Below are 14,455 nucleotides of genomic sequence, written 5' to 3'. Positions count from 1 at the left end.
CTAAATACATCTGTGATATTTACTATAAACAAATAACATTTGTTTAATGAATTTTCTTAAACTGAAATAGATATGAATATTAAATATGAATGATGTTGCTTTAAGCTGTTACAATAAGTTCACTAAAACGTGTCAAAAAAGTAAAATAAATTGATTTCCACTTGATCAAAATGGAAGAGGTTTTCAGACTTCTTACAGTGTTGTTTTCAAGGTGCAAACATATCTCCAATTTCCCCAAATCTGGTGTTTCGACATTTACTTAAATACAATGGTCATATAATAGCTCATTAAAATGAAGACATACACAAGCCTTTTGACCCTACCTGCAGGCTTCGTCATGGTACGTTTAAATGAACTGAGAAGTCTCTGGTTTATTCCAAAGTGGGAAAGTATGACCACAACCTTTTCTTAAATAAACTTCAAATCAGGGTTTAAGGTGTTGGCTTGTCATGCAACAGAGAATAGAATCATAGAATAGTAGAGTTGGAAGAGACCTCATGGGCCATCCAGTCCAATCCCCTGCCAAGAAGCAGGAATACTTTGGATGGAGTAGAAAATTATAGTTAATTAATTCAGAACCTTGGTTTAATGAATCAGTATATGATCAGGCAAGAAAAGGCAGCCACGATGACATTGTAACATAGTTTTCTGCCAGTTTCAAAGATTTTTCTACTGCTATTATGCAACAATGAGGTCGTTCCAGCCAAGTATTTTATAGAACACAGTTCCTTTTTGTTTTTAATATATGTTTTACTAATTAAGAAATTAATTACAACACAGAGCGATAAACAACACAAGACAATAATCCCATATAAAATATAATGTACAGTATATGTTTACTTATTTTATCTAAACATTACATATATCTATTTCCATCTTTAAACGAAACACACAGGTGCATCAAGAGTTGACTATTCCTTTTTGACTGCGGGACAGGCACTTGATAATGTTGTTTATATATGAACAATGCTCCATTGAAACACAAAACTCCTTTTGGAATCCATAAAGAAGCTTTATATATTGGAGGGAGAGGTGGAGTTCCCATCAATAATCCTTCATTTTGTATAACAAATCATTCTCAAAAACGAAATGAGTTTGAAAGGCACTCTTAGGTATGGCACAGAAGTGAGGGAGAATATATTCAAAGTAGAAAAGACAAACATTCCACTGAGTTAGGACAAGTCTGAACAGGTCTTTGGACCTGGGCCATATATTTGTTGTCATTAGACCATAAAGGTGAAATAGTTGGCTTGGTCGGCTACTTGATTTGTACAAAGATTTCTATATTTATCATATATATTTGAGATATTTTGACATGTTTTGGAGATGATATAATTTGATTTGCAAAGAGAGAAGAAGAGACTGAAGTTTGTTCAGTAATTTTTGAAACTTTTGGTTTTTGCTGTTCAGTCAGTCAGAACATCTTTTTTGTGTTCTTTGGACATCTACCTAATTAGTGTGAAATGTATTGTGTTTGACTTGCCACAAAAAAGTGGCACACAAATAAATCAATGGTGGTGACAGCTCAACATATAAGACCAGACTTGAAAATCAATTTGGTGAAAAAAACACCAATATACCTAAAACCTAAAATGACACCATTTTTTTCTTGTTAATAACCAAAGCAGACAAATGTTCACAAAATTCTCCTGTGCAGGACAAATAGTGTTTGTCTGTGTCCTATTTCAATAAGCAGGACAGCATATGGAAGTTGCTAAATTGTTGGCTCTTCCCTCCACAGATTAACACCAATTATCTGAGTTAGAGCCTTCTCCACAGATGTTGTTAGCAAGGAAAAAGGGAGAGGAAACAAGCAAATCTGAAATAAGTGAAGTTGGAAGCTTGCAGAGTATTTTATTATATTGGATTTGTTTAATAAAACACTGATTATACTGAAACACGTTGAGCATCCCTTATCTGGAATTCTGAAATGTAAGGTAAAGGTAAAGGTTTTCCCCTGACATTAAGCCTAGTCGTGTCCGACTCTGGGAGTTGGTGCTCATCTCCATTTCTAAGCCAAAGAGCTGGCATTGTCCATAGACACCTCCAAGGTCATGTGGCCAGCATGACTGCATGGAGTGCTGTTACCTTCCCGCCAGAGCCGTACCTATTGATCTACACACATTTGCATGTTTTCTAACTGCTAGGTTGGCAGAAACTGGGGCTAACAGTGGGAGCTCACCCGCTCCTCAGATTCGAACTGCCAACCTTTGGGTCTGCAAGTTCAACTGCTCAGCGGTTTAACCCCCTGCACCATCTGAAATGTACAATACTCCAAAATCCAAATTTGGGTGGCTGAGATAGTAACACCTTTGCTCTCTGATAGTTTACAAGCTTTGTTTCAGGCATAACATTATTTAAAAGATTGTGTATAAAGTTACCTTCTTGCTATGTGTATAGGGTATATATAAAACCTAAATACATTGCGGATTTGGGTTTTGGTCCCATCTCCAAAGTATCTCATTATATGCATATATGCAATTATAGGTATTCCAAAATCCAAAAATTCCAAAATCCAAAACACTTCTGCTCCCAGGTAAGGGATATTCAACAGCTGTTAGTTTGGGGCATCAATGTTTGTCAAGCTCCTATTTGCCCTCTGATTCTTTGATGGAATACTATTTCTACTTGAATGTGCTGGGAGTAATGTGTGAAAAATGTAATAAAGGTAGATCAGACACTTTGGAGCCAAAGGCAACTCTGTGTTCAGTTTAAACATACCTGTTGTCCTCAAGTATGTCCCCTATTTCCAAATCCAAAGACTATTTTTTCTATTGTCTTTCTGCATACCCTCCTCAGAAATGTAATTAGTGAAGGAGACAGGAATTTTCTCTTTCTTGAGGAAGAATAGATTACCTGTACAGGGAATGTTATTGCTGGAAAGAGAAGAAAATAAATTATTATTGGGGGGGGGGGGGGTTCCTACTCTATCAATTGCAAATTCTAATAATTTGTTAAGTTGGTTGCTTGGTTAACTTCATCACCTTTACTAGAATAACCCAAAGTTCATTTTTCTTTCTCAGTTCAGTGTTCACTTTATGCTACTACAGTATCCTCTAAAACAGCGTTTCTCAACCTGGAGGTTGGGACCCTTGGGGGGTCGCGAGGGGGGTGTCAGAGGGGTCACCAAAGACCAGTATTTTCTGTTGGGGTTCTGTGTGGGAAGTTTCGCCCAATTCTATCGTTGGTGGGGTTCAAGGGGCTCTTTGATTGTAGGTGAACTATAAATTCTAGCAACTACAACTCTCAAATGTCAAGGTCTATTTTCCCCAAACTCCACCAGTGTTCACATTTGGGCATATTGAGTATTTGTGCCAAGTTTGGTCCAGATCCGTCATTGTTTGAGTACACAGTGCTCTCTAGATATAAGTGAACTACAACTCCAAACATTTTCACTATTTTCTGTTGGTCATGGGAATTCTGTGTGCCAAGTTTGGTTCAGTTCCATCATTGGTGGAGTTAAAAATGCTCTTTGATTGTAGGTGAATCCCAGCAAATACAACTCGCAAATGACAAAACCGTTCTGTCCCCCAACCCCACCAGTATTCAAATTTGGGTGTATCGAGTATTAGTGCCAAATTTGGCCCAGTGAATGAAAATGCATCCTGCATATCAGATATTTATATTATGATTCATAACAGTAGCAAAATTACAGTTATGAAGTAACAAGGAAAATAATTTTATGTTTGGGGGTCACCACAACATGAGGAACTGTATTAAGGGGTTGCGACATTAGGAAGGTTGAGAATCACTGGTATAAAATGACCTCAGCATCTTCCCATGTCAGGTCTACTTAACCTTTCGCCCAGTTTTTGAATTCAGTTCCCTTTCTTTCTCCATTTCTCTATAGCCATTTCAAATGTAGCAATAGAAGTGAATGTCATTTATGTAGTAAACATATGCTTATGAGCAATGCATATTCCAATAATTTCCTGGGCTTTTTCAAAATATCCAATCTAGTAAATATGATTTTGATGGTGTGCCCAAATGGCAACTAGAAGTCTTGGCAAAATATTTTACAAAGTAGCAATCCTGTGATTAGAGAAATGGTCGGTACACCAATTGTATTAAGGATGTTCACGGCTCTTCCAAATAACACCAACAAATCACCCAATTCTGTCACTGCTTTTTAGAGAAATGTATGAAAATTGCAAACTAAAAAACCCTAAGAAATTATTAAGAATGACAGTTGAAGATTACATTTTCCAATATGTCAAAAGTCATTCTGACAGTGAAATTATAACTTTCCTGCAGAGCAGAAAAAAATCAGTAATGAAAAAGTTTTCCATTCTGGCAGAAAAGTTACGATGTCACTTCTGCTAAAGACTTTTTTGAGATATATTGTATGTGTTTGCACGTGTGTGTTCACTCAACATACCTGAATACAAATTTGTATTCTCTTTTATTTCAGGGGTGCTACCTCTATTGTCTACAGATGCAGACAGAAGGGAACGCAAAAGCCATTTGCTGTCAAAATATTGAACAAAACTGTAAGTTCAATTTTCTCCATGTTCATAGATTTATTTATTTATTTTGCTGCAAGTTTGGTTTCAGAGAATGTGTAATAAAATAAAGATTCAGTGCACAGACCAGTCGGTATAGAATTCCCAGCCTCCTTTAGCTTGAGTTGATAATCTGTACGTGAAAAGCCTGCAGAATGATTCTGTTCCTAGAGAAATACAGCAATCTATACATGGCTTGACAGGAAGATCTGCCATGGAACCACTGTATCCAGTTTACTTCCGAAACACAATCAGTCATGGCAGCACACATGCACTGTCTTGCATTTACATTCTTCTCGACAGGTTTTGACCTCTCATTTCCCATTATTGATTTATAAAAGAGAAAATGCCAACATCAGGCTGAAGCCAAAATGAATTGGAGCTCTGAACCTGAGGCCTCAATAGACAATGGATCTAGATATTTGGGGTATTCTTACGAGTATTGTAAATGTAAACATCTGCTGATAGCTGGATGTGCATGGAGACATCTCCCAGGCTTGTAGATAGAGAGGTGAACATTATCTGAACTTCTCCAGCTAGTAGAACTAGAAGTGGATTTTGCACAATTATTTGTCTGATATATACAGACTGTATTCTGTCTGTAGGAGTCTCCGGTGGTACAGTGGATCAAACCATTGAGCTGCTTAACTTTCTGACTGAAAGGTTGGCAGTTAGAATCCAGAAAGCGGGATGAGCTCCCGCTGTTAGCATCAGCTTCTGCCAACCTAGCAGTTCGAAAACATGCAAATGTGAGTAGATCAATAGATACCGCTCTGGCGGGAAGATAACAGTGCTCCAACGCCGGCTCTTCAGCTTAGAAATAGAGATGAGCAACAACCTCCAGGGTCGAACACAACTAGACATAATGTCAGGGGAAAACGTTTACCTTTACTTTTCCTATTCTGTTTGTATGTTAGAAATAAGTGGGAGGCAACAGTTTAGCAGAAGATGTCAAATTGATAGGGCCATGCTGAAGAAAGTCATGGGGCAGACTTACCAATAAGAAAAGTAATACAGATTAATTTATTAATTATACTAGCGTATATGCCCAGCATTGCCTGAGTGTCGAAGGGGCCACCGCCCCTTCCTTCATTCCTTCCTTCCTTCTGTCCTTCCATCCTTCCTTCCTTCCTTCCTTCCTTCCTTCCTTCCTTCCTTCCTTCCTTCCTTCCTTCCTTCCTTCCTTCCTTCTCTACCTTCATACATTTTCCCCTTTATTTTCTTTCTTTTTTCTTTCCTTCTTTTTTCTTTCTTCCTCCCTCCCTCCGTTTCTTCCTTCTCCATTCCTTTATTTCCCTTCCTTCCCCTTCCCTTTCTCCCTTCTCCAGCTGAGAGGGCCTCCTCACAATGTCTCTGTGGCAATATGGCTCTCTTTGTGGCTCTTTCCATCACAACATCACAAAGGGCCACTTCACCTAGCCACAGCCTTTGTGGTACAAACAGACAGACAGAAAAGCATACCTTTATGTATAAGTATGCATATATGTATGTGTGTAGGTATCTATCTATCTATCTATCTATCTATCTATCTATCTATCTATATGACTTCCATAGTACAGTAGAGTTCCGGTCATTCGACATAAACTGACGGATAATAGAGAGGATCTATTATCCCTCCTGGCTAGGTGGTTTAGAGTAGCGCCCATGTGCGTTGCTGCCTAGCAACGTGCACAGGGCGCCTCCAAAGTGGCGAGTGCTTGCTGAAGGGACAGGGCTCATCCTTACGGCGAGCATTCAACTTTGGGAAGTGCCCCGTGGGCACCTCCCAAGGGGCAAGTGCTCACCATAGGGACGGGGCTTATCCCTACAGTGAGCACTCGGCTTAGGGAAGTGTCCCATGAGTGCCTTCAAAGTGGCAAGTGCTCACCGAAGGGACAAGGCTGGTCCGTACGGCGATCACTCGGTTTAGGGAAGCACCCCATGGGCACCTCCAAAGGGGCGAGTGATCGCCATAGGGATGGGGCTCATCCCTACAGCAAGTACTCAGCTTAGGGAAGTGTCCCGTGGATGCCTCCAAAGTGGCGAGTGCTCACTGGAGGGATGGGGCTCGTCCCTCCAGCGAGCACTTGGCTTAGGAAAGCACCCTGTGCGTGTTGCTGCCTAGCAACGTGCACAGGGTGCCTCCCAAGGGCCTGGCATGTCAGATAATACGGTAGGTTGGATAATCAGAAGTCGGTTAACCGGAACTCTACTGTATATGGAAGTCATAGTACCTTTATGACTTCCATGTATAGTAGTAACCCATCAGTGCAATAAGAAAACATGGAATAGTGCAATGTCAATTTGGAATGGCAGTGGACTATGATATTAGACTGTGTGTTTTTAAATAAATGGTTTTAAGATTTGATATGTTTTTGATTGGGCCCCCTGGTGGCGCAGCGGGCAGCAGGTTAAACTGCTGAGCTGCTGAACTTGCTGACTGATAGATCTGCTGTTGGAATCCAGGGAGCAGGGTGATCTCCCGCTGTTAGCCCCAGCTTCTGCCAATCTAGCAGTTCAAAAACATGCAAATGTGAGTAGATCAATCGGTACCACTCTGGCGGGAAGGTAACAGCACTCCATACAGTCATGCTGGCCTTGGAGGTGTCTGCTAACAACGCTGGCTCTTCGGCTTAGAAATGGGATGAGCACCAACCCCCAGAGTTGGACACAACTAGACTTAATGTCAGGGGAAACCTTTACCTTTACTATGTTTTTAATATTTAATGTATGTGTTTATTTTATTATGTATGTTCATTTGGCATCAAATCGCTGCCTTTATATGTAAACCGCCTCAAGTCCCCTACGGGGTGAGAAAGGCAGGGTATAAATATGGTAAATAAATAAAAAATAAATGACTTCCTCATTTGATCCCAGTGTACTGCTAGAAGTTTAAACTAATACAGGAGAACAGGAAAGATTCTGTCACTGCAAGACTTATGTTGGAAAAGCAAAAAGAACCCCATAAACTTATTTCTGTAAAAGTGGCAGTTAAGCAGCAAATTGTCAATAAATTGATTTTTTTCTTTTTTCTTGTCAGAGGTGTTTCATGTTATAAGAAATTCAGAATAATTTACAATTGGAGTCAATTTATCATTGTGTATGTAGAAGGTTATTATTTTCTGTTATATGTAGGTTATTGGTGGGCATTGTTTCAGATTTACAAGTATGGAGAAATTTAAGAATTGCACATTTGCTGTCAGATACTCTCCCAGTACTGAACCTTTTATGGTTACTATAAAAATAGGATTAGGATTAAAAATTCAAAAGAAGTCAATTAAGAGATTTATCAGAATCTGTGATAACATAAGCATCTGAAAATGTCTCAGAACAGTTACTCTAGAATCTGGTGGCAAATTAAGATAAGTGAGGGAGTTTCTAAATTACAAAATGTGGAGGGAGGAGCAGGGAAGATTAATTCGCATATTCTTATGTACAGACCAATCCCAAGACATTTTTCTGCTTGAGAGATTTACCAGGTCAAAGACTATTTTTACCAAGTTTTAAGTGTTCAAAGCTAAAATGTGACAAGTAGAGATTATCTGTTGTGATGCCACAAGGAATAACTTTAGCGATGACATGAAGCAGGATACAGGCAGTTACAAACATGCAACTTACAAATGACTCATAGTTAAGAACAAGGGTAAGACAACAGGAAGTGAGATCAGTCTACCTCTAGGAAGGGAAATTCACTCCTCAAAGAGTTATCATGGGGAAAAGATGTCTCCATTAAAGCTTTATCACCAATCCTTGTTTCCACAACAAGCCAATTTTTTTCAAAATGCAATTATTACAGAGGCAGAAATCTTCTGAACAGGGGCACAGAAAGCAAAACAAACTCCACAAGGGTGCTAACTTTTCCCTTTGTCCCAGGTCAAAGAGGACGTTTGGGAGCATTCATGTCAATAGCCCTGGTTTGATTGTGATTCACGTATTGACCAAGAATTCAATAGGACCATTGGTGATGCCAGCCATAGAACCTTCTAAGGCAGTGGTTCTCAACCCGTGGGTCCCAGTTGTTTTGGTCTTCATCTCCCAGAAATCCTAACAGCTGGTAAACTCGCTGGCATTTCTGGAGTTGTAGGCCTAAACACCTGAAGACCCACAGGATGGAAACCACTGTTCTAAGGTCACCTGGAATCTCAAAGGATCCATTAGCCTTTGAGGGCAGATCATTGTAATAAGCCCTCCATCCCTGCAGAGGTAGGTTGTAGCTGTGATACTAGCCCTGACTAGAAAGTGATCTGTCTATGACAACTCAAAGCTATTGATCACCTCCACCCCACAGATCCATATTCTGAGCTGAATATCGCATCAACAGTATGACCTGCTGAATATGTTGGTCCTGAAATCAATTAGTATATGCCCATGTTTGTCATGGATACCATGAACTCCCAAGTTGCACCTGACAAACTGGTCTACAGTGATACGTTGAAGTCACCCAGAAGCAAAAACCTGAGTGTCAGAACCCTGGCTGCTGGGCACCAAAAACCATACACGGAGGCCAATCTCTATCTAATATCTTTATTAAGGAAATATATAAAAGCAATAAAAACAAGTGAAGAATATAGTTCAGAAGCAGACCTTTCAAATGAGGTCAAATATAGTCCAAAAATGTATTGTCCAATAATTGATATTAGAGTTCAAAGTTTTAATCCACTTGACCGAAACACACACTTTGCCAAGCAATAGTGTGGGGAAATGTCAGAGTCTTAGAGTCCAATGAAGCTTGATAGCAAGGCTGGAAATAAACTTGATTCTTGGCTAGGTCCGTGACTAGGAACAGGGCAAAACATGAAGCGTGGAGCGTCCGTGGAACAGGGCAAAACATGAAACATGAAGCGTCCGTGGTTACACAGCAAGGCCAGGCAAAGGCTTGGAAGCTTGATCCGGGAAGCAAGGAACTGGGGTTACGAAGTCCACACACGATCTCTCTCCCGAAGCTGATCAATTGACTCCGCAAAGAATCTCCCGTGTCAACCACCTATATTGGGTCTCGTTTCCCGCCAACAAATCTCTTTCCCTAGAGAACAAGAAACGAAACCCAACTCTGTCCAGATGCAAGACTCCTTAGATTTTCCCAAGGGAAGCAGGCCTAATCAGTCTGTTGTTTGGCTGCAATCCGCAAACTCCTCCGCTGGGCTTCTCTGACTCCTCTGTCTTTAGAATAAAATTCTTTCCTGGGAAACGGAGGGGAGTTCTGCCCAAGGCCTGTTTTACTGAATTCTTGAGGGCAAACATCAATATCCGGCAGGTGAAGAGACTCCGGCTCTTGTTGAACCGGCGAAAACCCCATGTTTTCATCTTCATCTGCCACAATAGTACTAGGAACAGGACTACAGGGCCCATGAGGCATCACACTGAGCGACTCCAACAACACCTCTGAGATGAGTCTGTGAACTTGGTTGGGGGGTCTGTTAGGCAGCAGGGGGGATGGTACACTAACAGAATCCTTAGTGTATCCCTGGTTTGCAGGCTCAGGTACACACACCTAATGTGTTTTGGCTCACTAATAGTTCTCTGGTCAGGTTAAGGTGGTCTTTGTAGACCATAACTACTCCACCCCACCCCGCCGGCTGGGAGGCCTGAGCCCAGGTTGGAGCGCTATCATCTCCCAGCCAAGTTTCAGTGAAGCATGCCAGATCATCCCCTTCATCCCTGAGGAGATCATAGATGATATGTGTCTTATTCTTGACTGACCTGGAATTATTTAATAGCAAGGTGAGGTTTTGTGGGTTGTCTGGCTCACTTTCCAAGTTCCCCAGGCTGGCAGGGTGAATGGAAGGTGGGATAGGTATTGGATTTAATCCCTTTCTCTCCTTCCTTTATGAGGACATGTGACCCTGCCATTGCCATATCACCCTCTGCCCTGCACAACTTCTATTGCCGCCCCAGTTTTCAGACACATTGAATTAAAAACAATACAGGGACAAACTAACCACCAAAAGCAAAAAAGGAAACACGTGAAAGACAAAATTTAATGGGTGATTGTTCCTGCAAGTACAGGTAAATCCAGTAATACTTTGATTTTATTTTTCAAATGAATACTATTTCAAAGGCAGAATTTTAGAGAGCATAGCACTGAATTATTCAGGTGAATTGTGACAAGAGCTGAACCTGGTCTTTCTACATTTAAAACAGACCCACAGCTGGTCAGGAAAAGTCTCTTCCTTTGTGTGGAACTACAAAGTTATGTGCAAAATGCACATAGCAAAGCTGTGGCTTCCTTTTTCCTCCCTCCTTCCCTTGAGAAATCAGCTTCATGAGTTGGAACCTAGCAGCAGAGTAGAAAACCATGCTGTCTGCTATTTCTCTGCTCAAAATTGCCTTCCCTTATATATTGCTGCTCTTGGAATTAAGTAATGTGAGGTCCAAGCTAGTTTTATGACTATCCGAACAGAATTTTGTAAAAAGAGAGTAGATAGCAAAATTTTTCCCTACTTCGTTGAGTATGAAAAATTCACTGATTTATTTATATCCCAGCTTTCTCCCAGGATACAACCTATATGTCTCAGGTCCTCCCCACCATCCTACTGACCTCAAGCTTTTTTTTTTTTTAAAAAAGGATTAATCATATTAATATTATTGGTCATTGTTAGATTATATTTCATACTTTTAATTAAATTAGGCTTTCAGGCTTGAGGAATACAATCAGTACACTGCTTATGACCAAAATATACACATTTATAATAAGCAGCATATTTGGTAGAGTAATTCATAAATGCACTATAATTGGTTAGAGCTGAATAGGTGTATCGCTAAATACATATGTGATGTTTACTACAAACAAGTAGCATTTGTCAAACAAATATCTTTTGACTGTTAGATTATTGTAATTAAGAAAGTACACGGAATCATGTACTTTAATACTTTTTATTAAGACAGTCCTATCAGTGAGCTCCAATGTATTCATGGGGCAAGGGCAAAGTTGGAGTCAGAAAGGCATTTATTGTGATAGTATTTTCATAACCTGTAAAAATATTGTTTCAGTTGTTGCCTGCTGAAGAGCTCTGTGCAACTCTAAAGAAGTTGTTTGAAGAAAAGGTATTCCTTTGTTTATATATTCTTCATAATAGGTAGAGTAGTCATTGGTATAGAAAAATGAGACCCACAAAATATACTTGCTCAGTTTTAGTATTTCTGAGTAACTATAGCAATTAGATCTGTTGCTGAAGCAAATCTATTAAACATTTTTGGCTCCCTTCAATGGAGTAGGTACTAGTGTACCCATTTGTTTCTTTTATTGAAACAGGAGGCTTGTTCAAATGAGACCACAAGACATACACTTGTGTATACACAGATGTGCACAAGGAATTTTGTATTGGCTACATCCTATACAAATTTAGGTTAGAATCATAGAAGCTTAGAATTGTACAAGACCGGAAAGGCCACCTAGTCCAACCCTGTGCCATGCAGGAATACACATCTAAAGCAGTCCTAAAAATGTCTATTGTGATGGGCTCTGGTGATAGATCTCCATAAAAGAAGAGTTCACCCCGTGATATTCCTTCAGATAGTTAACTATGGTTATCTGGTCATCTCTCAGTCTTCTCATCTTCATTAGCCAAATATACCCAGCTCTCTAAGTTGTTTCTGGTAAGGCTTGGTTTCCAGATCTTTGATAATTTTAGTTGCTTTTCTCTGAACACATTCCAGCTTGTCAGTGTCATTGAAATGTGGTGCTCTGAAATAAACACAATATTCCAGGTGAGATCGGACCAAGCAGAATAGAAAGGCACTGCTACAGCCCTTGATATGGGCACTGTGTTCCTGTTGATGCAGCCGAGGATCACACTGACATTTTTTAGTGCTATATCATGCTGTAGACACATGCTTAGCTTGTGCGCCTGAGATTGCTACATCCTTTTCATGTATACTGCTTTCTGTCTTATATGCATTTCATTGTTTTCTGTCTAGAGGTAATATCTTACACTTATCCTTATAGCACATTTCTGTTGGTTTTGGCCCAGCTAACCAATCTGTCAAGGTCATTTTGAATTATGTTCCTGTTCACTGGGATATTAGCTGTCCCTGTCCCAATTTGTGTGATCTGGAAATTTGATAAGCATACTTTCTGACTCCATCATTAACGTAATTTATAAAGATGTTAACACTAGGCACCTTGCTAGTCACTTCTCTAACAGATCCCAAGAGGACATGGTCACTCCCATCAAAGGCTCCGACTGTTTCCACCCCATTGAAAAGATCTCTGTTGATGAGGATCAAATCCAAAATATATGATCCTTTTGTTTTTATTCCTCCACCTTTTGTACAATAAAATTATCTACAAGGCTAGTGTGAATTTGTTAGACCTTAGTCTCCTGCCTGAGTATAATGGTAGTGGCATGAATTTCAACTAGCATTTACATTAGCCATGGGATAGGAGTGGAACATGTGGCCTCTCAATTGTTGCTGAACTGCAACTCCCATCATCCACCACTATTTGCTTTGCTTACTATGGCTGATGGGATCTGCAATCCAATGACATCTAAAGAGGCTGTTTTCTTTCTGTTACTTATTGAAATGTATGGTATGTCTTCAGCAACAGTGGTTTGGGAGATTACTTTTGTTACTTAGATCCATTAGTTATTCTTAGATTCTTCATTTACATGTAACTCTCTTGAACAAACACCTAGATTTTTAAATACCCAAGTAAGAGAGTAATACATATAAAATCAGGGACATAAAATATAAAAAAGGACACACATATCATTTGGTGGTAAGCCAGAAGCCAGTCACTTTACTCTTCTCTCTGAAACCTTTTCCATTGCATGGTTATTTTATTTTTTTAGTATTGTAGCAACTGCAAATAATATCTGCAAGGCTTTGCAGAGTGTACTGAAGGACCGTGTAATGAAATCTGTACATTGTCAAACTATATGATGTAGCTCTACAGAGACATACAATATTAATCTTAAGTGAAGAAACAGCAAACAAAGTAACTGTTCTTTGTTGAAAAAATAAAATATTTTTCACATACTTCCTTTTCTCTCTCCTTTTCACCCTCCAGCAGTTATTCCCTTTTCTCTTTGTTTCAATCACCTTGTTTCATTTTATAAGGTAAAGCTTTGCACAGAACAAGGCTTACCTCGCAAAGGAGCAGCCTCTCTCACGAACGTCACAACAAGTAATATAAAATTCTGTCTTTGAGCACATTTCTAAAATTAACCTTCATGTACTGTAAAAAGAAAATTCCCTGTGACATATTAGCACAAGAGGGTCACTGCTGTCTAAGAAATGTGTAGTTTGTAAATGCTGAAATGAACCAAAGGACTGTTTAGCCCAATGAAACAGTAGGGAAGTTTTCAAATACATAGTTATGTTAGTCTGGAATCAGAATGCAAAGGGATCTTGTAGCATTTTAGAGAGTGAGAGAATGAAATTGGTAGCATAAACATTTGTAGACTAAGGACACTTATCAGAAAAATCCAATATAAACTGATCCGATGTAGCTCAGGAATGCCCCCAGCAAGTACAAAAATGCATCTGGCCCATTGCCATTGCTGCAGCTTTGCGGCCAGTAAGTAGCTCTCTCTCCCAGTCACTTGCTGGTGATGTCACATTTCTGGTCACATGTCTCAGCACCCAAACTGACATCACTGTGAATGTAATGTCACCAGCAAGAGAACTGCTTTCTGATTGGTCCGTTCACATAGTGGACAGTGGATTGGGCCAGATCCAGACCAATTCAGCTGCCCACACCTCATAAATTGAAGGAAGCTCCAGTGTAAATCTCATGTTCCCGTGATGTAGATTAATGACTAGATGCTTGAAGAACCCAATTATATTGTTTTATGTCTTCAGGTTACTCAGCTATGCAATCAAGACCATGAATTGTACATCACACTACTATCCCAGCATTCTCAGTGCAAGGGCTCCTCACTGTTTCTTTTCCCTACTTACCTTTACAACTTTGTATATCTAAGGATAGCGTATTGTCCTTCACATGATACTGATTTACTGAAATGTGTATA

At 39.7% G+C, this 14,455-nt stretch overlaps 1 protein-coding gene across 3 annotated transcripts in view; it reads left to right on the top strand.

Moving 5' to 3' along the window:
- camk4 (calcium/calmodulin dependent protein kinase IV) overlaps nucleotides 1–14,455 on the top strand; it is a 138,111-nt gene that overhangs the window by 60,542 nt on the left and 63,114 nt on the right. For 2 of the 3 annotated variants that reach the window (XM_062972198.1, XM_062972199.1), the window contains 2 exons: nucleotides 4,412–4,490; nucleotides 11,472–11,525. In XM_062972198.1, coding sequence (XP_062828268.1) covers nucleotides 4,412–4,490; nucleotides 11,472–11,525 — 133 coding nt within the window. The remainder of the gene's footprint in view (nucleotides 1–4,411; nucleotides 4,491–11,471; nucleotides 11,526–14,455) is intronic. The other variant, XM_062972200.1, reaches the window with a different exon arrangement.

This window comes from Anolis carolinensis, chromosome 2 (assembly GCF_035594765.1).
Source record: "Anolis carolinensis isolate JA03-04 chromosome 2, rAnoCar3.1.pri, whole genome shotgun sequence".
Lineage (NCBI taxonomy): Eukaryota > Metazoa > Chordata > Lepidosauria > Squamata > Dactyloidae > Anolis > Anolis carolinensis.
This window is presented reverse-complemented; position numbering and strand designations above follow the sequence as displayed.